At 50.9% G+C, this 21,981-nt stretch overlaps 1 protein-coding gene across 1 annotated transcript; it reads right to left on the reverse strand.

Moving 5' to 3' along the window:
- Window positions 1–8,727: 8,727 nt before the first annotated feature.
- On the reverse strand, window positions 8,728–21,529 carry ROGDI (rogdi atypical leucine zipper). The gene is made up of 11 exons (XM_054270749.1): window positions 21,455–21,529; window positions 18,954–19,025; window positions 17,580–17,662; window positions 16,247–16,301; window positions 15,692–15,772; window positions 13,288–13,383; window positions 11,990–12,088; window positions 11,399–11,512; window positions 10,621–10,670; window positions 9,989–10,115; window positions 8,728–9,496 (listed from the first exon to the last, which is right to left on the reverse strand). The coding sequence occupies exons 1-11, from the start codon at window positions 21,494–21,496 to the stop codon at window positions 9,455–9,457; spliced, it is 861 nt and encodes a 286-aa protein (XP_054126724.1). The 5' UTR covers window positions 21,497–21,529; the 3' UTR covers window positions 8,728–9,454.
- Between the last annotated feature and the right edge of the window lie 452 nt (window positions 21,530–21,981).

A 21,981-nucleotide genomic window follows, 5' to 3' on the forward strand; every position in this document is an offset into this window, starting at 1 on the left:
GGGCGGAAGGGGCGGAAGAGGAGGAAGGAAGGAATGGGGCAAGCAAGAAAAGGCGGAAGGCAGGGCCAAAGGAAGGAAGTGGCAGAAAGAAAGTGGCGGAAGGAAGTGGCGGAAGGAAGGAAGTGGCGGAAGGAAGTGGCGGAAGGAAGGAAGTGGCGGAAGGAAGGAAGGAAGGGGAAGGAAAGTGGGGAAAGAAGGGGCGGAAGGAAGGGGCGGAAGGAAGGGGCGGAAGGAAGGGGCGGAAGGGGCGGAAGAGGAGGAAGGAAGGAATGGGGCAAGCAAGAAAAGGCGGAAGGCAGGGCCAAAGGAAGGAAGTGGCAGAAAGAAAGTGGCGGAAGGAAGTGGCGGAAGGAAGGAAGTGGCGGAAGGAAGGAAGTGGCGGAAGGAAGTGGCAGAAGGAAGTGGCGGAAGTGGCGGAAGTGGCGGAAGTGGCGGAAGGAAGGAAGGAAGGAAGGAAGGAAGGAAGGAAGGAAGGAAGGGAGGGAGGGAAAGGACAGTGGGGAAAGAAGGGGCGGAAGGAAGGGGCGGAAGGAAAGGGCAGAAGGGGCGGAAGGGGAGGAAGGAAGGAATGGGGCAAGCAAGAAAAGGCCGAAGGCAGGGCCAAAGGAAGAAAGTGGCAGAAAGAAAGTGGCGGAAGGAAGTGGCGGAAGGAAGGAAGTGGCGGAAGGAAGTGGCGGAAGGAAGTGGCAGAAGGAAGGAAGTGGCGGAAGGAAGTGGCGGAAAGAAGGAAGTGGCGGAAGGAAGTGGCGGAAGGAAGGAAGGGCAGGAGGAAGGGCGGAGGGAAGGGCGGAAGGAAGGGCAGAAGGGCGGAAGGAAGGAAGAAAGGGGAGGAAGGAAGGAAGTGGCGGAAGGAAGGATGGGGAAGGAAGGTAGGAAGTGGCGGAAGGAAGGATGGGGAAGGAAGGTGGAGAAAGAAGGGGAGGAAGGAAGGAAGGAAGGAAGGAAGGAAGGAAGGAAGGAAGGAAGGAAGGAAGGAAGGAAGGAAGGAAGGAAGGAAGGAAGGAAGGAATGGGGCAAGCAAGAAAAGGCGGAAGGCAGGGCTAAAGAAAGGAAATGGCAGAAAGAAAGTGGCGGAAGGAAGAAGCAGAAGGAAGGAAGTGGCGGAAGGAAGTGGCGGAAGGAAGTGGCGGAAGTGGCGGAAGTGGCGGAAGTGGCGGAAGGAAGGAAGGAAGGAAGGAAGGAAGGGGCTAAAGGAAGGAAGTGGCAGAAACAAGTGGCGGAAGGAAGGAAGTGGCTGAAAGGAAGGAAGGGTGGAAGGGAGGGCGGAAGGGAGGGCGGAAGAGGGGAAGGGGGGAAGGAAGGGGGGAAGGAAGTGGTGGAAGGAAGTGGCGGAAGGAGGGTGGGGAAGGAAGGGGCGGAAGGAAGGGCAGCAGGAAGAGGCAGAAGGAAGGGCAGAAGGGCGGAAGGAAGGTAGGAAGGAAGGGCGGAAGGAAGGGCGGAAGGGTGGAAGGGCGGAAGGAAGGAAGGAATGAAGAAGGGAAGGAAGTGGCGAAAAGAAGGAAGTGGCAGAAGGAAGGAAAGAAGTGACGAAAGGAAAGAAAAAGGGAAGGAAGTGGTGGAAGGAGGGACGTGGCGGAAGGGCGGAAGGGCGGAAGGAAGGGCGGAAGGAAGGGCGGAAGGAAGGGCAGAAGGGCGGAAGGAAGGAAGGAAGGAAGGGCGGAAGGAAGGGCGGAGGGAAGGGCGGAGGGGCAGAAGGGCGGAAGGAAGGAAGGATGGGGAAGGAAAGTGAGGAAAGAAGGGGCGGAAGGAAGGGGCGGAAGGAAAGGGCGGAAGGGGCGGAAGGGGAGGAAGGAAGGAATGAGGCAAGCAAGAGAAGGCAGAAGGCAGGGCCAAAGGAAGGAAGTGGCAGAAAGAAAGTGGCGGAAGGAAAGAAGTGGCGGAAGGAAGGAAGTGGCGGAAGGAAGTGGCGGAAGGAAGGAGGGAAGGAAGGAAGGAAGGAAGGAAGGAAGGAAGGGCGGGAGGAAGGGCGGGAGGAAGGGCAGAAGGGCGGAAGGAAGGGGAGGAAGGAAGGAAGTGGCGGAAGGAAGGAAGGAAGGATGGGGAAGGAAGGTGGAGAAAGAAGGGGAGGGAGGGAGGGAGGGAGGGAGGGAGGAAGAAAGGAAGGAAGGAAGGAAGGAAGGAAGGAAGGAAGGAAGGAAGGAAGGAAGGAAGGAAGGAAGGAAGGAAGGAAGGAAGGAAGGAAGGAAGGAAGGAAGGATGGAAGGAAGGAAGGAAGGAAGGAAGGGAGGGAGGGAAAGGACAGTGGGGAAAGAAGGGGCGGAAGGAAGGGGCGGAAGGAAAGGGCAGAAGGGGCAGAAGGGGAGGAAGGAAGGAATGGGGCAAGCAAGAAAAGGCGGAAGAAGGCAGGGCTGAAGAAAAGAAGTGGCAGAAAGAAAGTGGCGGAAGGAAGTAGCGGAAGGAAGGAAGTGGCGGAAGGAAGGAAGTGGCGGAAGGAAGTGGCGGAAATGGCGGAAGTGGCGGAAGGAAGGAAGGAATTGGCTAAAGGAAGGAAGTGGCAGAAATAAGTGGCGGAAGGAAGGAAGTGGCGGAAGGAAGGGTGGAAGGGAGGGGGGGAGGGGGGAAGGGAAGGGAAGGGAAGGGAAGGGAAGGGAGGAAGGAAGGAAGGAAGGAAGGAAGGAAGGAAGGAAGGAAGGAAGGAAGGAAGGAAGGAAGGAAGGAAGGAAGGAAGGAAGGAAGGAAGGAAGGAAGGAAGGAAGGAAGGAACTGGCGGAAAGAAGTGGCGGAAGGAAGTAAGTGGCGGAAGGAAGTGGTGGAAGGAACGATGGGGAAGGAAGGTGGGGAAAGAAGGGGCAGAAGGGGCAGAAGGGGCGGAAGGAAAAGAGGAAGGGAGGGAGGGAGGGAGTGAGGGAGGGAGGAAGGAAGGAAGGAAGGAAGGAAGGAAGGAAGGAAGGAAGGAAGGAAGGAAGGAAGGAAGGGCGGGCAGGAGGAAGGGCATAAGGAAGGGCGGAAGGAAGGAAGTGGCGGAAGGAAGAATGGGGAAGGAAGGTGGGGAAAGAAGGGGAGGAAGGGAGGGAGGGAGGAAGGGAGGGAGGGAGGGAGGGAGGGAGGGAGGGAGGGAGGGAGGAAGGAAGGAAGGAAGGAAGGAAGGAAGGAAGGAAGGAAGGAAGGAAGGAAGGAAGGAAGTGGCGGAAAGAAGGAAGTGGCGGAAGGAAGTGGCGGAAGGAAGTGGCGGAAGGAAGTGGCGGAAGGAAGTGGCGGAAGGAAGGAAGGAAGTGGCAGAAGGGGCGGAAGTGGCGGAAGGAAGGGTGGAAGGGAGGGCGGAACGGGGGAAGGAAGGGGGGAAGGGGGGAAGGGGGGAAGGAAGGAAGGAAGGAAGGAAGGAAGGAAGGAAGGAAGGAAGGAAGGGCGGGCGGAAGGAAGGGCGGAAGGGCGGAAGGGCGGAAGGGCGGAAGGGCGGAAGGAAGGAACTGGCGGAAAGAAGTGGTGGAAAGAAGTGGCGGAAGGAAGTAAGTGGCGGAAGGAAGTGGTGGAAGGAAGGATGGGGAAGGAAGGTGGGGAAAGAAGGGGTGGAAGGGAGGAAGGGGCGGAAGGAAAAGAGGAAGGGAGGGAGGAAGGAAGGAATGCAGGAAGGAAGGCAAGAAGGAAGGAAGGAAGGAAGGAAGGAAGGAAGGAAGGAAGGAAGGAAGGGCAGAAGGAAGGGCGGAAGGAAGGGTGGAAGGAAGGGCGGAAGGGCGGAAAGAAGTGGCGGAAGTGGCGGAAGGAAGGAAGGGGCTAAAGGAAGGAAGTGGCGGAAACAAGTGGCGGAAGGAAGGAAGTGGCTGAAAGGAAGGAAGGGGGGAAGGGAGGGCGGAAGTGGGGAAGGAAGGGGGGAAGGAAGGGGGGAAGGAAGTGGCGGAAGGAAGTGGTGGAAGGAAGGGGCGGAAGGAGGGTGGGGAAGGAAGGGGCGGAAGGAAGGTAGGAAGGAAGGTAGGAAGGAAGGGCGGAAGGGCGGAAGGAATGAAGGAAGAAGGGAAGGAAGTGGCGAAAAGAAGGAACTGGCAGAAGGAAGGAAAGAAGTGGCGAAAGGAAAGAAGAAGGGAAGGAAGTGGTGGAAGGAGGGACGTGGCGGAAGGAAGGAAGGGCGAAAGGAAGGGCGGAAGGAAGGGCGGAAGGGCGGAAGGAAGGGGCGGAAGGAAGGGGCGGAAGGAAGGGGCGGAAGGAAGGGGCGGAAGGAAGGGGCGGAAAGAAGGGGCGGAAGGAAGGAAGGAAGGAAGGAAGGAAGGAAGGAAGGAAGGAAGGAAGGGTGGAAGGAGGGAAGGAAAGAAGGAAGGGCAGAAGTAAGGAAGGGCGGAAGGAAGGGCAGAAAGAAGGAATGGCGGAAAGAAGGAAGTGCGGAAGGAAGGGAGGAAGGAAGGGAGGAAGGAAGGGCTGAAGGAAGGAGGGAAGGAAGGGGGGAAGGGAGGAAGGGGCGGAAAGAAGTGGTGGAAGGAAGGATCGGGAAGGAAGGTGGAGAAAGAAGGGGCAGAAGGAAGGAAGGGCAGAAGGAAGGGGCGGAAGGGTGGGTGGGTGGGAGGAAGGAAGGAAGGAAGGAAGGAAGGAAGGAAGGAAGGAAGGAAGGAAGGAAGGAAGGAAGGAAGGAAGGAAGGAAGGGGGGAAGGGAGGAAGGGGCGGAAAGAAGTGGCGGAAGGAAGGATGGGGAAGGAAGGGGCAGAAGGAAAGAAGGGCAGAAGGAAGCGGCGGATGGAAAGGCGGAAGGAAGGAAAGAAAGGGCGGAAGGAAGGAAGGGCGGAAGGAATGAAGGGCAGAAGGAAGGAAAGAAGGAAGGGCGGGAGGAAGGGCGGAAGGGCAGAAGGGCGGAAGGAAGGAAGGAAGGAAGGAAGGAAGGAAGGAAGGGCGGAAGGAAGGAAGGAAGGAAGGAAGTGGCGGAAGGAAGGAAGGAGGGAAAGAAGTGGTGGAAGGAAGGACGTGGCGGAAGGAAGGAAGAGCGGAAGGAAGTGCGGAAGGAAGGGCGGAAGGGCGGAAGGGCGGAAGGAAGGAAGGGCGGAAGGAAGGAAGGAAGGGCAGAAGGAAGGGTGGAAGGGCGGAAGGGCGCAAGGAAGGAAGGAAGGAAGTGGCGAAAAGAAGGAACTGGCAGAAGGAAGGAAAGAAGTGGCGAAAGGAAAGAAGAAGGGAAGGAAGTGGTGGAAGGAGGGACGTGGCGGAAGGAAGGAAGTGGCGGAAGGAACGTGGGGAAAGAAGGGGCGGAAGGAAGGAAGGGCGGAAGGAAGGGTCGGAAGGAAGGAAGGGCGGAAGGAAAGAATGAAGGGCGGAAGGAAGGAAGGAAGGAAGGGCGTAAGGAAGGGTGGAAGGAAGGAAGGGTGGAAGGGTGGAAGGGTGGAAGGAAGGAAGGAAGGAAGGAAGGAAGGAAGGAAGGAAGGAAGGAAGGAAGGAAGGAAGGAAGGAAGGAAGGAAGGAAGGAAGGATGGAAGGAAGGGGCTAAAGGAAGGAAGTGGCGGAATCAAGTGGCGGAAGGAAGGAAGTGGCTGAAAGGAAGGAAGGGATGAAGGGAGGGCGGAAGGGAGGGCGGAAGAGGGGAAGGGGGGAAGGAAGGGGGGAAGGAAGTGGTGGAAGGAAGTGGCGGAAGGAAGGGGCGGAAGGAGGGTGGGGAAGGAAGGGGCGGAAGGAAGGGCAGAAGGAAGTGGCAGAAGGAAGGGCAGAAGGGCGGAAGGAAGGTAGGAAGGAAGGGTGGAAGGAAGGGCGGAAGGGTGGAAGGGCGGAAGGAAGGAAGTGGCAGAAGGAAGGAAGTCACAGAAGGAAAGAAGTGGCGGAAAGAAGTGGCGGAAGGAAGGAAGTGGCGGAAGGAAGTGGCGGAAGGAAGGAAGTTGCGGAAGGAAGTGGCGGAAGGAAGGAAGGAAAGAAGGAAGGAAGTGGCGGAAGGAAGGAAGGAAGTGGCGGAAGGAAGGAAGTGGCGGAAGGAAGTGGCGGAAGGAAGGAAGTGGCGGAAGGAAGTGGCGGAAGGAAGGAAGTGGCGGAAGGAAGGAAGTGGCGGAAGGAAGGAAGTGGCGGAAGGAAGTGGCGGAAGGAAGTGGCGGAAGGAAGTGGCGGAAGGAAGTGGCGGAAGGAAGGAAGGAAGGAAGGAAGGAAGGAAGGAAGGAAGGAAGGAAGGAAGGAAGGAAGGAAGGAAGGAAGGAAAGGAGGAAGGGCGGAAGGAAGGGCGGAAAGAAGGGCGGATGGGCGGAAGAAAGGGCGGAAGGAAGGGCGGAAGGGCAGAAGGAAGGAAGGAAGGGCGGAAGGAAGGAAGGAAGGGCGGAAGGAAGGGCGGAAGGGCAGAAGGGCGGAAGGAAGGAAGGAAGGAAGTGGCGAAAAGAAGGAACTGGCAGAAGGAAGGAAAGAAGTGGCGAAAGGAAAGAAGAAGGGAAGGAAGTGGTGGAAGGAGGGACGTGGCGGAAGGAAGGAAGTGGCGGAAGGAACGTGGGGAAAGAAGGGGCGGAAGGAAGGAAGGGCGGAAGGAAGGGTCGGAAGGAAGGAAGGGCGGAAGGAAAGAATGAAGGGCGGAAGGAAGGAAGGAAGGAAGGGCGTAAGGAAGGGTGGAAGGAAGGAAGGGTGGAAGGGTGGAAGGGTGGAAGGAAGGAAGGAAGGAAGGAAGGAAGGAAGGAAGGAAGGAAGGAAGGAAGGAAGGAAGGAAGGAAGGAAGGAAGGAAGGATGGAAGGAAGGGGCTAAAGGAAGGAAGTGGCGGAATCAAGTGGCGGAAGGAAGGAAGTGGCTGAAAGGAAGGAAGGGATGAAGGGAGGGCGGAAGGGAGGGCGGAAGAGGGGAAGGGGGGAAGGAAGGGGGGAAGGAAGTGGTGGAAGGAAGTGGCGGAAGGAAGGGGCGGAAGGAGGGTGGGGAAGGAAGGGGCGGAAGGAAGGGCAGAAGGAAGTGGCAGAAGGAAGGGCAGAAGGGCGGAAGGAAGGTAGGAAGGAAGGGTGGAAGGAAGGGCGGAAGGGTGGAAGGGCGGAAGGAAGGAAGTGGCAGAAGGAAGGAAGTCACAGAAGGAAAGAAGTGGCGGAAAGAAGTGGCGGAAGGAAGGAAGTGGCGGAAGGAAGTGGCGGAAGGAAGGAAGTTGCGGAAGGAAGTGGCGGAAGGAAGGAAGGAAAGAAGGAAGGAAGTGGCGGAAGGAAGGAAGGAAGTGGCGGAAGGAAGGAAGTGGCGGAAGGAAGTGGCGGAAGGAAGGAAGTGGCGGAAGGAAGTGGCGGAAGGAAGGAAGTGGCGGAAGGAAGGAAGTGGCGGAAGGAAGGAAGTGGCGGAAGGAAGTGGCGGAAGGAAGTGGCGGAAGGAAGTGGCGGAAGGAAGTGGCGGAAGGAAGGAAGGAAGGAAGGAAGGAAGGAAGGAAGGAAGGAAGGAAGGAAAGGAGGAAGGGCGGAAGGAAGGGCGGAAAGAAGGGCGGATGGGCGGAAGAAAGGGCGGAAGGAAGGGCGGAAGGGCAGAAGGAAGGAAGGAAGGGCGGAAGGAAGGAAGGAAGGGCGGAAGGAAGGGCGGAAGGGCAGAAGGGCGGAAGGAAGGACGCAACATCAGTGCCCACTGCAAGACAAGGCAGTGCTCAGGTTGCCCAGTCTGAGCACAGTGCAGGTCTGCCTGGCAGGAACTAGGTCCCAGTGCAGCCTGGGTACTCTGCCCTGTGTCCCTGCCAACCAACTGAGCTGGTTTTACTGCACGAATCAGTGGCACTCTCCACCCCACCAGCACAGATCCAGCCCTGGGAGCAGCAATAAGTACAGACTGCCTGTTCCTTGTTGCCCCCTCTTCTCCCTGCTCCTCTCTGATTAGATCAGCAGGGTCTTTGTTGTCCCCACCCAGCACTGCTGTCTTTCCCCTTACACCATCTTTCTTGACATTCCCTCGCCACAGGAGGTTGGCTGTACTGGCCTGCAGTATGCCTGGCATCCATGATAGTCTGCCTGCTACTCCTAAGGCTTTGTCTGGGGTTTTTTGTTAACCCCACCAGCTACATATTTGGAGCAACTCTCCCGGCCATTCTTTTACCGAACCCTCATTAGCAAAATCAGGTATCCTGAGCCCCAACTTTGCCACTGATTGAGATCTCATCCCTGAGAATTTTTACTTCTTTCATCACATTGCCTCTGCCCCTGCTAGCTCTTGAGTAGCAGATGTGGGAGAGGAATCCAGCTGCCCATGCTCTTTATCATCCTTCCTGTCAGAGCAGCTGTCCCTTTCACTGTTCCTCCAGGCTATGCAGAACCAAGTGAAATTTGGGAACATTTATATACACCTGTTCACAAAAAGGTGTATGAGAAGGTTGAAAAAGACTTCCAAGGGCAACAGAGCCATGTGGGTAGGTGGCAGCTTCCTGAGAAAATCCTGATCAGGGATCTGGAGACTTCCCACTCTGCCAGAATGTTCTGAACGACTCTATGAGCCAACTCACCCCAGTCTGAATACCTACAGCCTCTTCCAAACATGACTGTCAAGACATGTTTGGAAAACTACTTCAGGTAGTATTTCAAGTATCAGACAGCACTGGGCTGAGGCTATGCAAACAGGCTCAGCCTTTGAAGTGCTGCCCAGCTAATAGTGCCTCCACTACTGTCCTCCCCAGTAAAACAAAATACAACCCAGCATGCATAACCAAGAACAGCCACTCACGTGTGAGAGAGCACAGAATCTCAAGATACTCATTCTTTCACAGCCCACATGGGCACTGCAGGGTCTTTATTTCACAGTTAGCAATGGCTAAAGGTATGAGTTACACATTGTAGCATCCATATGAAGCAAATCATAGTAGCAACATGGTACTCACTTTGCATTTAATGACAAGATGAAACACTGCACAAGGTACTCACTTTGCCATTTAATGACAAGATGAAAGACTGCACCAGGGCAATTCCAAAGGCTGGTAGTGAAAACAAGATACTAAACCTGGAAAAGACCAATTGGCCCAACTAGGGTTTAGGGAAAAAAATAATTATCACATTGATGCTGGATGAGGGGGGAGAGAATTCAAACAGCAGCAAGTAAAAGCATCCCCAAAGGGGAATCAGTAATATAGGGATGGGCAGAACAGGCAGGGGAAGGGTTAGTTATAAGCACAGCTGGACCAGATAAGAGAAACATATTTCATTACAGGGAGCCACAGGCCCTACCTTTTAAGAGGTGTGTTAAGTTAGTCTGTTTTCCCCCCTTTCCAGCCACCTCACAGTCAAGGAGTTAGTTACAGCACAATGCACAGATCTAGTTAGTGAGGGTGGTCCAGAGCACCTATCCCTCTTAACAGACCTGTGTAACTTATCAGGGGTTTGGGAAGTGTCAGCCACACAATGCACAAGAGGGACCAATGGAAGCTCCTGGCAATCACACAGCACTACTTGGTGCCCTGCTCATGCAGCAATCCCAGACAAGGCTGCTAAAGCTGTGTCTCTGGATACACTGACCCTGCCCAGTGCAGGGCATACGGCAGTGAACCCCAGCACTCCTCAGGCTGACCTGGACTCAGCTGGCATGAGAGAACAGAGAGAGACACTCGAAGTACTGTAAAGGCTTAGACCATTCCACAGAGAATTAATATGGCCTGTAGTTCCAGTAACTGGAGAAAACGGAGATCTGGAAAGCAAGAACAAAAGCAGGTAAGTTCCTATACCCCTTGGACCACAAAAAAAGGAGCACATAATGTGTGAGGGAGGGCTTGGCTTCACGGCATTACACACTTCAGCACCGCACTACTGAAGAGCAGGTTTGCTGCTGCTGTCACTCAAGGAGCACAAAGTTACTTGTTCAAGGTGACAGTTGCAGAGCTGGAATTGAGCATTGATCTACTGAAATCTAGGTTGCCTGTTTTGTCCCATCCACCTCATGACTGAGAACACAGAAGTGTCTGCTTGCTCCTTTCCATCTAGTCACCAGGTCAGCAGACATCTGCTACACCACTATACTTATCCTATGGCTACTTGCTAGGTAGCGCCAGCCAGCTCCCTGGCTCCAGAACACTCACTCATCCCTTATTTTCAGCAAGCTGAACAGAACAACATCACATCAGATCTGAGGTCCTCTCAAAACCCAGAGTTAAAAACAAAGGCCCTTTTTCAAGGCCATTACCTTATCCTTCAGCTGCTGGCAAAGCTGCAGTGAAACTGTGAAGAAGACAAGGGCATCATTTAACCATGGGACAACACATTCCACTTTATGGACATGGCTGACTTCATATCGCTGGCTGCCAAACTCACTGGAGAGGGGGGAAAAGAGCACAGCTTCACACACAACAGCATAGAACTCAACTGTCCTACATTCCCATAGGAGAGATTATGATGATCAGCACCTGGCAAAGTTACAGAATGCAAACACTCAAGTCCACCTCTGACCAGATTTACAGTTAAGCTAAAGGGTGAAGTTAGGAACTTCCCTTCATTCCAGACAGGAACAGAGGCAGGGAATGCAGATGGCAATGCCAATAACCAAACACTCATTTTTGTTGTAAACTCTCATCTCTAGATAAACTAGTGGTACTGTCTAGATGGGCTGAATCCTGGAAATTCACATATTCTGGCCTTTAGGACCAAGTCATTCAAAAGACACAACAGAGCATTCACAGGTACAGCACATGACTCAATCGAGGTTTTCCACTTCAGAGATGCTATAACAGAAACTGCTTGTAGCTGTTCGGATTTCACCCTCAAGACATACCAACACCTGTTATCCAGGTACACTACCCTTGTAGTGACTGTACTTACAACATGGCCCCAGGATTGTGCAAAACAGACCCTCCAGCAGGCTTGAAGTTCTAGAGAAGGAAAAGGTGATTAGGATTTTGATGTAGTAAACGAACCACTTAGAAGAAAGACAATTAAGGCTCACACTTTCAGTAGCCTGACATCAAGAAACACCCATGCTCTATTAGCCTGGACCCTCCAACAATATGAAATCCCTTTAGTTAGAACCCTTCCTGCGCCTTCATGAAAGGAGTTCATTCCTTCATTGGCTGAGTTCAATGTAGCTACAAATGTTATCACTACAGAAATAAGATTAGAAGATCCAGAAGAGAAACAAAATCTAGATTTTTAGGAAAATCTTCCTTATGGAAGGACTGCATTTCATAAAGCTTAAGAGTTTAAGGCTGTTTTTACAGGACATCAAGTTGACCCATGCAACAGGTGAAGCAGAAAACTATCTATCGAAATTCCATGAGGAAACCCAAGATGCTACTCAGATGTAAACTGGATTAATATAACTATGCCACAAAATTATCAAACTATATTTAAAGTATTTGCTAAAAAATGCCTTACTAGGTATGTTCTGGTATGTTCTTCTGGGCTAAGCAGCCATGCCCCAAACTAGATTTAGAACCAGTGTTCTGTGTGCAGCAGACCTAAACACACTTAGCACCAACTGAACTTATTTCTGCATTATCTTATGAATATAACATTGCACCAGGTAGCAGTGTGATCTCCTCCTCACAGTGGAACGTCAGGAGAGGAAACTAAACAAGGCTCATGAGATAGCAGGCATCACCTTGGTTGTGCTGGGTTGCATCACGTGGAGCTGGTAGACAGTGAGGCACAGCTTGTTCAGATTAATATAGAAATTCACAAGGATGTCTGGAGGCAGCACAGGAGTGAACATTTTCTGGCAAGAAAATTAGTTTGTCAGTGAAAAGATCATAATTTCTAATGCTGGGAAATCATTCCCTTTTCCCAAGCCACACTACAATTACCGCGTGTCAAAAGAAAAACATTAGGAAAGAAACAAAGACTGAGCAGCTGCAGAAAATGACTGTTGCTCTCACTGCTCTTGATCAAATGATATATGCATGAGAGTGACAAGAGAGGATGGAGCAGTGTTCACAAGGGCAAATCATCCCTGGACAAGACTCTCGGGCAGAGAACAGAAGTTATTCTCAAGAGAACCAGAGTCCTCATGCCCAAGTCATCTGCATTCCCACAGGAAGATAAAGAACAGTCAAAACCAATCAGGATTTGCACTTGCTTCAGTTCTGCCTCGGGAGACACTTCAGAAACCCACTTCCACCAAGATGCAGCCCAGTATCCAAACTGTTGCAATGCTGCCCGACCTGTATAGAGATCTAGACCATCACATACTTACTGTGAGACCACTGGAGGCAATTTCTGGTAGTGTCAGAGTGGCAGGAGTGGTCAGTCGATTTCGGGCTCTGGAGAGCTGCAACATCACAGCATCCATAAGCTACAAAGTAATGTACAGAACCACTGCTGAGTGTGATTCCTGGACAGCTCTGGGCAGAGTGCTGCAGAATCCTACAGCCTTCTGCAAGTGTTAAAACAACAACCGCCACTACCCCCCATCCTTCCAGGAATTTGGGAACTTATTGGGAAGGGCTGGCTCCCACATAAATGCAGTTTAAACTTTCACCACCATCAGAGACTTATGAGACAGGTCAGGAGTCGTTCAATACCAGCAAATGCTGAGAGAACAACTATTCATGACAAGAATACCAAGCCAACATGAGATCAATTACTGATGCTACAAAGGCATCAACAAACTCATCATCAGCTCTTCAGAAGAACACGCATTAAGGAAAAAACAAGCTGTATTCTCGGTCTCCCCACTCCCACATCACAGGTCCAACTGCTGCATGGGCTCCCTCTGCTCATAACCAGCTATGAGTGAGGCAGTAAATAAAAAGAACCAGCTCATTGTGAGGCCAATCCTGCCAGAAACCACAGTTCAACGGCTCTTCAGGCAGACTTCCTCTTCCAGAAAAAAAGGGGAAGCAACATGTCTGTTACAGACCTCATGACTGCTAAGATGAAGGCATTTTGTATAATGACTAATACCTCCCCTCACTTCCACTTGAGTTTTCTCATGTTTGATGATGTGATGAATTCTAATAAGCAAGCCAAAATTCTGTTGCCTTCAGAGAGCATTTTCAAGCAGAAGGTTGGGCTTCACTGCCATGCAGCAGCTGCTCTGTATTAGACCCCAGAAAATACTACTGGCAAGAGAGAAGTCACTTTCAGATTTTCAGTAAATCACAAGTACTGTCATCTGTTTACTGATGGCTGCCTCACTGCTGGTCTTGCCTGCAGCACTGATCAACAGAGAGTAAGTTATGTAACAACATCATCCACAGAAGATCAAGGAATATCCTCCTACATTATCACTGGTGTGTAATGGGGCACTGACTGCTCAGATTACTGTTCACGAGGATGTACAGCCCTGTTACTAATGCTAAACTAGTACAGATGCATATAAAATATGAGGTCACGTGGACACTTCTTGACATGGGTATGCATGGGTACAACCATTAAGTCTGTTTCCACTAAGAGACTCAGACAGTAATCTGTATTAACTGTGTTTAAAACAACAAATGGAGGGAAGAAAAATGCATGTTCCTACCCAAACATCAGGAGCTTTCTCCTCACCTTGAGCACCTCCAAGCCTGTTTTGAACTGGTAGTTCGCATCTCTGTTCATAAGCAGATAAATGGCTTGGTTCACATGGTTTCTAGCATCCTGGATCTGCAAAGGTACAAATACAGTCCTATGAAAGAAACACCCTGTAAGAACATGTACTCGGAAGTAAAGGTTTCCCCAGTTATCTCACTGACCTTAAGAATGGTGTCTTCTCAAATGTAATGCCATGTCTAAATGTCAGATACTGTCTAACACAAACCTACCACTGGTTCCCAGAAGCATTACTGGGTTCTCCACTCATGGACTGGAGATACAGAACAGTCTGACAGCTACAACCTGGATTGTCAGTACAAATATTGCTCCTGTCCTGAAGTGACATCAGGCATTCTCATCCTGGGAGTGCTCTGACTATGACTGCTTGGTAGGAATTCTCACTGGTAATGGCATACAGCAGTCAGTTCCAGCACCATGAACAATGATTTCATCCTATCAGAGCTAAAACAAATTACATCAATGAACAACAAGCACTGATTTCTAATACAGTGTCTCTGTCAATATCCCAGAGTACGTCTAAAGTGAAATTGTTGGGATTGAGAGTCATCTCCAGCATCAAGAAGCTGTGCCATTGTGTGGGACCGGACCAGACTCAGGACACAACTGGCTCAAGTTCCTCTCAAGCAAGAGGAACACAGTCACAAAAGCAAGGTTGACAGGTGTATCCTTGCTTTCATGAGAGCAAGGACAAACCAGAGGAAGACAATGGCCCTGGGAGAAGCTGACTGCGTTCAATTTTAGGCAGCAGCATGAAAATGGAAAAACAAACCCAAGGAGTAAATTAGAGGGTGCAAATGGAACAGCTAAGCAGAGAAGCTTGTACAAGAAGTGTCTGCTGGGAGACAGGCTACACAGCTTGGGGTATTTGTAGTTTGATATATTTACAATGCCCTCCAGCAGTCACAGCTCCCAGCTCTATATCCTTGTAGAAGCCTCCCTGGCATAGACCTGGCTCTGGTTCCTTCTAATGCAGAGCTCAGGGAATACAGAACAGCCCTGCTGTAAGAAAGCTCTTGCACTGGAGGCCACAGAGAGAAGAGTGAGAATGGTAAGTCCACTGTCGGACTGCAGAGAGACTGCAGCTACTTGGACATCTCCAAATATCAGCATCTCCAGCCTTGACATCTCCTAGAGGCTTCTGAGCAAGCTAAACTGCTCCTGGCAGCACTACCCAACCAAACAATGCCAACCCTGCTGTTATGATGCTCCATTCATATTCCCCCTTGACTCTGCTTTCTTTTCTAATCAACTTCCTCAAAATTTATGTGCCTGCACTTGTGTTCGTCAAAAATGTGCCTGCACTACAACTTCTTACCCATGATTTCACTTTGTACAGAGAAATAAAACTCCAACTATCACCACTCAGTAAGGGAAGACACTCCTTTGAGATGCTAATTTTTAATTCAGACAGGCCAAAGATCACCATATAACCACTTTAAATGCTTCTGCACTCAGTCCTTTAGGCACTCACACTCATATCTGAACAACGTTAGAACATAAAATGCAAGTAAATAAAGGAAGTTGTCTTCCATAAAAGCTGATAGAAGTCTTCCAACCAGGCCACAGTACAAAACAGTCATAAAAGAGGAGGCACTGCTGAGGGTTGTCACAAAAACTTTCTTGCTTTGTTGCAAGGCATAAACAAACACAGTCAAGTCTGGTATTAACATCCCAAGTACGCAATTTTCTAGATTTCTACAAATTTGGTAGGTAGAGCTTTCACTGCTAAAGCAGATGTTGGGAACTGCACTCAATGCCAAATGCACTCATCGCGTAGAAAAACCTGAGCTATAGCACAAGGAAATACATTGAATCCATCTTCCTCCAACCTACTCAGCTGTGACAAATTGAGGCAAACCATGTCTTCAGATACTAGGTCAGGCCCTGAAATCAGGTATGTCCCAGCAAATGATGGGAAAGAGATTCTGGTTCTGGACAGCTGCATTATTTTAACTCCTTACCTGAGGGAACTCAGACATGCTACTGAACACAATAATTTGTTCTCAGTGTAAACAAATGCATCTGTAAGAGAATGAGAACATGCTACTCAAAGCCCCTGAAGCTGCTCTTTGCCCTTCTAGCTTGTGGTAACATGGGACAGTCCTGCACAGGCACCTCAGGCACTCCTTTACAGGATCATGACTGCTATGCAGACAGCCTTCAGATCAACTGGTGTGTAGGGAATGAGCCCACCCAGGCACTCCAACTCAATTTAACTGATTTAATTACACCTGCTTTCTCCTTTAGCTTTTACCACTGTAGCTTATGTGGAATGGACATAACCATCTCAAAAGACTAAAGTTACTGCTCAGAGAGCACTGAGGCTGTGGATGGGTGGGCATCTAGAGCCAACAGGTACCTGCTGCAATTTCCACTGCTTGTCTTCCCGGAATGCAAAATGCAGGAGCTGATTGTTTCTGGGCATTTTCAGATTAACATCCTTGAAAAAAGAAACAAACACATGAGAGCAAGAAATGCCTGTATGCAAAAGATGGGGGCTGGCAGTCACATTCCCTTCTTCCAGACCATCCTAGCAAACTGCCTTCTGCAATCCTGGCACAGCCAGAACCTCAGTGCTTCCACAGGATGATATTAATACAAAGAATAGGTTGAAATGCACTGAGTGAATCAGGATCCTAGCAGGACACATGACCTCAGCCCAGAAGGTCCCCAGGCCAACTTGTTATTACACAACAAAGGTGGTGAAGGCAAGGAATCCCAGTGGAAGTTGACTACAGCACTCAGCACCACGTGGTGGTGGTAGAAGGTGATATCAATTAGGGAGAACTGACAAAGAACACTGATCACTGGTAACACAAAACCAGGGTGACCTCCCTCCCTGAGGTGATCAAAGGCTGATAAGGGTGACACCCACCCACTGCCATACAAAGCAAGAAGTGTTGCAAGTACTCACAGCTTGACACAGTGCATCTCCCTGCAGCGTCATCACACCTTTCACCTGGTCTGTGCTGGAATGAGAGGAAACAGCTAGACAATACATGTCACAAGAGGCACCTATCAATTGCCAGCCTAAAACCTCCCCTCCTCGTCCTATGTAGCCAGCACAGCTCCTCCTGCCCAGGGTCTGTACACTGCTCCTGTCCAGTAGCTGAACAACCACACACACACTTTCAAGTCCCCAGTTCTTGGCCTGTGGTGAACTCCAGTCATATTCTTTATGGGCCACCTCACCCTAACTGCTCTGCCTAAAACATTACCTTCATTTCTGATCCCATTCTTATTCCATTTATCACCTGTCAACAATTTGGCTGCTGTTACAAACAGCTCCAGCAGGCACAAGCACAAGACAATAAAATAATTACTGACATTGAAGAGTTAGATGATTCCTATAGGAGTTGAAAGCTACAACCCACACCCCATTCCAAGAGAAAAGACCCTAAATAAGTAAAACCCCACAACCTTCAAAAAATAAAAACCCCACACCCTAAACTCTTTAAAAGGTCCTGCAAGATGACTCACATGTATAACAGTGTGAGGAGAAGACTGAAGCATCTAGTTGGGCCCTACCTTACATTTTACTATATAAGAGACTCTTTTGATCAACACTACAAGATCCACCTTACAACAACAAATGAAAACTAAGTTAACTAAGATCTGAAAAAGACAATGTTCAAACTTAGTACAGAATTATTGCGTGATTCCTTGCAATGATGTGACAGTCCTAATGACTAAGGTTAATTGCTTTGTGAAAAGCCTATGAACTCCACCAATACTGAGACCACTGAGGATCAAAAAATGGATATCAATTTCAGAAGAACTGCACACCAATAGCACCTTCTGCACAAGTCTCAGTCTGCTTTGTGTGAAGGAGATTTACTATTGCTATTTTATGGAGATTAGGAGAAAGGTTAAGATTTCTCCATAGTCAGGGTCAGAAACTGAGCCAAGAGCAGAATTCAGGTCTTGTAACTGCAACTCCCTGTGTCATCATCACAAAAATGCCCTTTGGCAAACTGCCCACAGCACTGAGGCAACACACAGGCATGTGATCAGGAATCAGTGACTACATTATAGGTGTCAGCACAAAATGGCACAAGGCTGGCTCAGGGAGCTCTGGAGCACAGCTACAGACTGTTACCTTCACCTGCCATGAAGTTTGTTTTCCTTAAGGCAAAATCTTCTATTAAAGAAAACCCAGGCCTTCTGCAAAGCCCTACACCACAGATCCTCCAGGAGCTGCACCCTTTGCTGCAGAGGGAAGTGACCTGCTGACCATCACCACTTACCCTGATGTGCTTAGTACAAAGTTCTCTTGCTTGACAGCTCCTCCTGAGCCACTGGTGGGTAAGGCAAAGCGGTGGGAAGCCTCCTGCCCAAGAGAGGACACAGTGAATGCTGGAGCATCTGCCTGGGTCCAGCACACCATGAGCCAGGAACAAAGATAATGTGGACACCATCAAGTGGCTAAATATGTAGCAGTCACCTCTGCCAGCCTCCTGAAGCTCACCAAGCAGAGCACTTGGATTTCCTCATACTGCAGAACTGATGAAGCCCAGGAGGAGGCTCAGCGCACACAATCCATGGCGAAAGGCATTTTCAAATCCCACACCCTGGATCTGGACAGTGCCAGCAGGATCCCCAAGTTGCCCACAGAAGGAGCAGCACCTGACAGCTCAGCTCTGCATACCCTCAGGCACCATAGTGCTGCCTCTTATCACAGCTGGTCTTTACACATGAAGGAAGTGTAGAAAGAACACCAGCCCTCCCCAGCCCTTCATCTGCTTATACTGGCTGGTGACTGCCCTTTACACACTTCACCCTCAAAACTATAATAAATTCTTCAAAACGGGTACTATATATAAAGGTACTGCAGTCTATTGTCACCTGCCATTGACTCCAGTCCCGGGGTTTTGAGTCAGCACTATGGCACTCGCACCTGCTCTGGCACTTGCCCCTCACCTCCACATTTTTGGCCCTGCTCTTCCATCACTCCATAACCTCTAAAAGCCTGAGAGTGTTAAGGGGCTGGGCCTCTTGAACATTGATCCAGCAGACACACAGTGCACTCACCGTGCACAGCGGTCCCTTTGGCCAGTTCCCCACTGGCTGCTTGGAAAGAGTCAGCCCCACAGCACATGCTCAGGCTGGAGAAAGGTGAGAAAAGGGCTGCCCATCTGCTACAGCTGAACACATCAGGCCTCTGAAAGGGGCAGGTACCAGCAGAGGAGTGGGCAGGTTGAGGAAAGGATGATTTTGAACAAGGAGAGCGCACGCCAGTAATTACTGCACAAGTAGCAGCTGTCACCTAAAGGCCATGTTGCTTGCTTCCACCAGCACACATCAGAGTTACAGCAGATTCAGATTCTCTATTCCAGAAAATATTTGTATCTCAGTCAAATGCCTGGCAGATAGGTCTGGCTGGCTCCATGTATCTTTTCAAAGCAGCTCTCAGCAGAGGATAAAGAACAGAGAAATCTTGGGGGTATCAGATTTACTGTGAGTCCTCAAGAGCAGAGGGCAAGCAAGCACCAGGGAAAGAACTGAACATGCATGAATGACCTTTCTGTGCAGCCTCTACCAAGAACTTTTTCCTGCATCAGAAACCTATCACCATTCCTTACACAGAAGGTCAAACAAAACTCAGACAAAATTAACCTCACCTTCAAAATATCCTGCAGCTGTCTCAAAACAGCATGGACCTCTTCTTGTAAAAGCCATTTAAATTCTTCTTCCTATGTAATGGAAAAATAGAAGTGGAATCATTAGACATCAAACACTGCAAGCAAATCTCTCAGACATATGCCAAAATTAAGTGTACTGTTCTGCGCTGTTTAAATAAAGGAGAACAAAAGTTTTCTTCCTGATTTGTTGAAACGCCTCAGTCTCCACATCTCCACTTCTCCATCCCAGTCCAATGAAGTGTCCTCATTTTTGCCCGTTGTTTAAGAAAGCAATTTGGTACACAAATCACTGTACCAAAAAACCTAGAATTGAATGCAACTTTCAGAGCAAAGTAAAAATACTACTGTGTCAAAAACTGGGGCATCTTTTTATGCTTTTGAGATGGACTCACCTGGCTGTCAGACACTACCCAGCCTCCCTCACTGCCCCTTCCTCAGAAGGAAATAAGGTAATAGGCCAAGGTAAAGCTAGAGAGATCCATTACCAACTCCTGGTACAGACAAAAAATCAATTTGCAGACAAATTTGTTGCTAATTAAGTGGTTAGAAACAAAGATATAAACTAAAATGAGCATCCCCACCCACATCCCCAGCATTTCCCAAGCAATAACAGTCTAAAACCAAAACAGTTAAAATGAAAAGGGGGGGGGGGGGGGGGGGAACACAGGCTGGGGACTCCTAATCATTGGGGCAAATTCAGTAACAAACAAGTTCAGATCTGATGACTCACTGCCTTGAGCCTCCATTGGCTGCTGCCACAGAGAAGCCTGTATAAAGCAGACCCTCAAAGCACATCTAGCGTTCCTGTTAAACCATGAGTCCCCATGCAGGTCATCAAAGAAGTGGGGAACAGAAGCAAGCATGGGATAAAGAAAAGATTGCCACTTGTCATCCTGTAAGAAAAGAGAAATTTTCCATGGGGAGAGTTCTGAGCAGCTTGCCCACAGAAAAACAGGCAAGCTATGGTCAACTCAGATTTTTAAGCTTGCAGTTTCTCTGCTAGATGGTTCCAGCTCACCATGAGGAACACAACCCCCCACTGAGGTGTCATCACCTTATGCAAGTTATCTCAACAACCAGTAGGACAAAATCAGGTTTGTTTCAGCAAACCTTTATCCAAGGCAGGCACACACAACAAAGCCAAGCAGGATTCTCTGTTATCCTTCAAAGCAGTTTGAGTGCAGGACCACCGACTTTGATGCTTTAATCCTCTTTTGGGTTTCTGGGAATTATACTGATCATAGAATATTCTTAACTGGAAGGCAGCCACAAGGATCATGAAGTCCGTGTGTGGGCTCATGAAGTCCGTGTGTGGGCTCTACATGGGACAGCCCCAAGAATTCCACCACGTGCCTGAGAGTGTTGCCAAAACTCTCCCTGAAATCTGTCAGTCAGGGTGCTATGACCACTGCCCTGGGGAGCCTCTTCCAGTGTCTGACCACCCTCTGGATGAAGAAACTTTTCCAAATATCCAGCCTAAACCTCCCCTGACAGAGCTCCATGCTGTTCCCTCAGATCCTCTCACTAATCACCAGAGAGAAGATGGATGTGCAACTCTCACTCTGTAATGTTTGGCGTCCTCCAGGTTCCCAAAGGAACAGTGATCCCATGGGTGCAGCAGATACGCTTAGCACCTCCAACACCCACCACTATTATGCAGGTGTTTCTACTCAAAATGCCCATTGGTATGTTTCTTCCCTTTAGTCACAGCAAGAAATTGCCTTTCCCCTGCCCATTAATTTTGGAGTAAGCCAAGTTGGTGCACATCTGTGCGCCGCACAGCTGTGTTTTTGGGGAATGCTGGTCATACGCTTCTAAACCATATGACATTAGAAAAACCCGTTTTCCCATGTGGATTTCCATCCAGACCGACGTATCTCTAAACCCTATCTCCATACCGAAGATGTCATTGTTCCTCGGAGATCCTGTTCCGGGGAGGCCGAAGTGACGCCTGCTCTGCGCCGCCCCTGCGGCTACCAGTTCACTAGGGCGGTTCGGGCACCCACCATGTGAGGGGCGCTTCAGGGGGACACCAAGGTCAAAGGGCACATTCACGGTGTGCCGGGAGCAGGGCGACCCCGGCCCTGCCACCCCACCCAACCCCACCCGGCCCATCGGAGGAGCAGCGTCGATGGCAGAGAAGCATGGGCGCCGCTGCTGGGCGAGGCGGGAGGAGGCCGCGGCCTCCAAGCCACACGGCGACGGCGCTCGGGCACCGGCCCAAAAGCCTGACCCGACAGCATGCCGGAACTTCGGCAGCACCTCTAGTTAAGGCAGCTGCACTAGGGCTGGGCCCGAGCAGCCCCTGCACAGGGCTCGGCCCGGACCCAGGCGCAGGGGACGGCCTTGCCGCCATCCCACGGCTCCCCGCCCGAGCCCGGCCACACAGAACGAATCTGCGGGGGCCTAGAAGCGCTGTCATGAGCAGGGAGAAGCCGCTGTCGCTCGCCCCGGCCCCGCCGAGCGCCCGCCCGACTCACCAGCACCGCCCGCTCCCCCTGCGTCGCCATCGCCGCCGCCATCCCGACACCGCCAGCCCCGCCCCCAGCGCCGCACGCGCACGGCCCAGCAACGCTTGATTGGGCAGCGCCGCTCTCCACCGCCCGCGAGGGCGGGGCCCCGCGCGCGACGACAGCAGGGCGGGACTTCGCCCGCACACGCCCCGAGCGCGTCCCCGCTGCCAAATAGGTTAGACCGGCCCGTCCCCAGCCCAGCGCACATAGGCGACGATCAAAACGAACTGCGTGTAAGAATACTCAAGAAGTGATGAAACTTCCACTCATTTAAAATAAATACATTTATCCTGGCAGTGAGGTCTTTGTATAGAAGTCGGTGAGTTCCCTTTCACAACGGTTGTACTGCGAGCGAGATGAGAGGTGAGGGCATAGCATCTTCACCACACCAGCCCCTGGGGAGGGGTAGGAGATGGGAATGATCCTTCAGGGTAGGGAAAGCTTCCAACAGCCCCGGTTCCTGCTGTAAGCACAGCTCTCGACTTCCTATCTGT

This window comes from Melozone crissalis, unplaced genomic scaffold (assembly GCF_028551555.1).
Source record: "Melozone crissalis strain CALT ecotype California unplaced genomic scaffold, PUWL_Pcris_2 ptg000012l_1, whole genome shotgun sequence".
NCBI classification, from domain to species: domain Eukaryota; kingdom Metazoa; phylum Chordata; class Aves; order Passeriformes; family Passerellidae; genus Melozone; species Melozone crissalis.

What these genes read in the sequence shown, in the direction of transcription:
- ROGDI (XM_054270749.1), bottom strand. Translation starts at nt 21,496, where the DNA reads ATGGCGGCGGCGATGGCGACGCAGGGGGAGCGGGCGGTGCTG. An exon ending in CAGGCTTGGAGGTGCTCAAG is followed by an intron (nt 12,089 to 13,287) that starts GTGAGGAGAAAG and finishes ATTACTTTGTAG; the next exon opens with CTTATGGATGCTGTGATGTT. An exon ending in CACAATCCTGGGGCCATGTT is followed by an intron (nt 10,116 to 10,620) that starts GTAAGTACAGTC and finishes CCCCCTCTCCAG; the next exon opens with TGAGTTTGGCAGCCAGCGAT.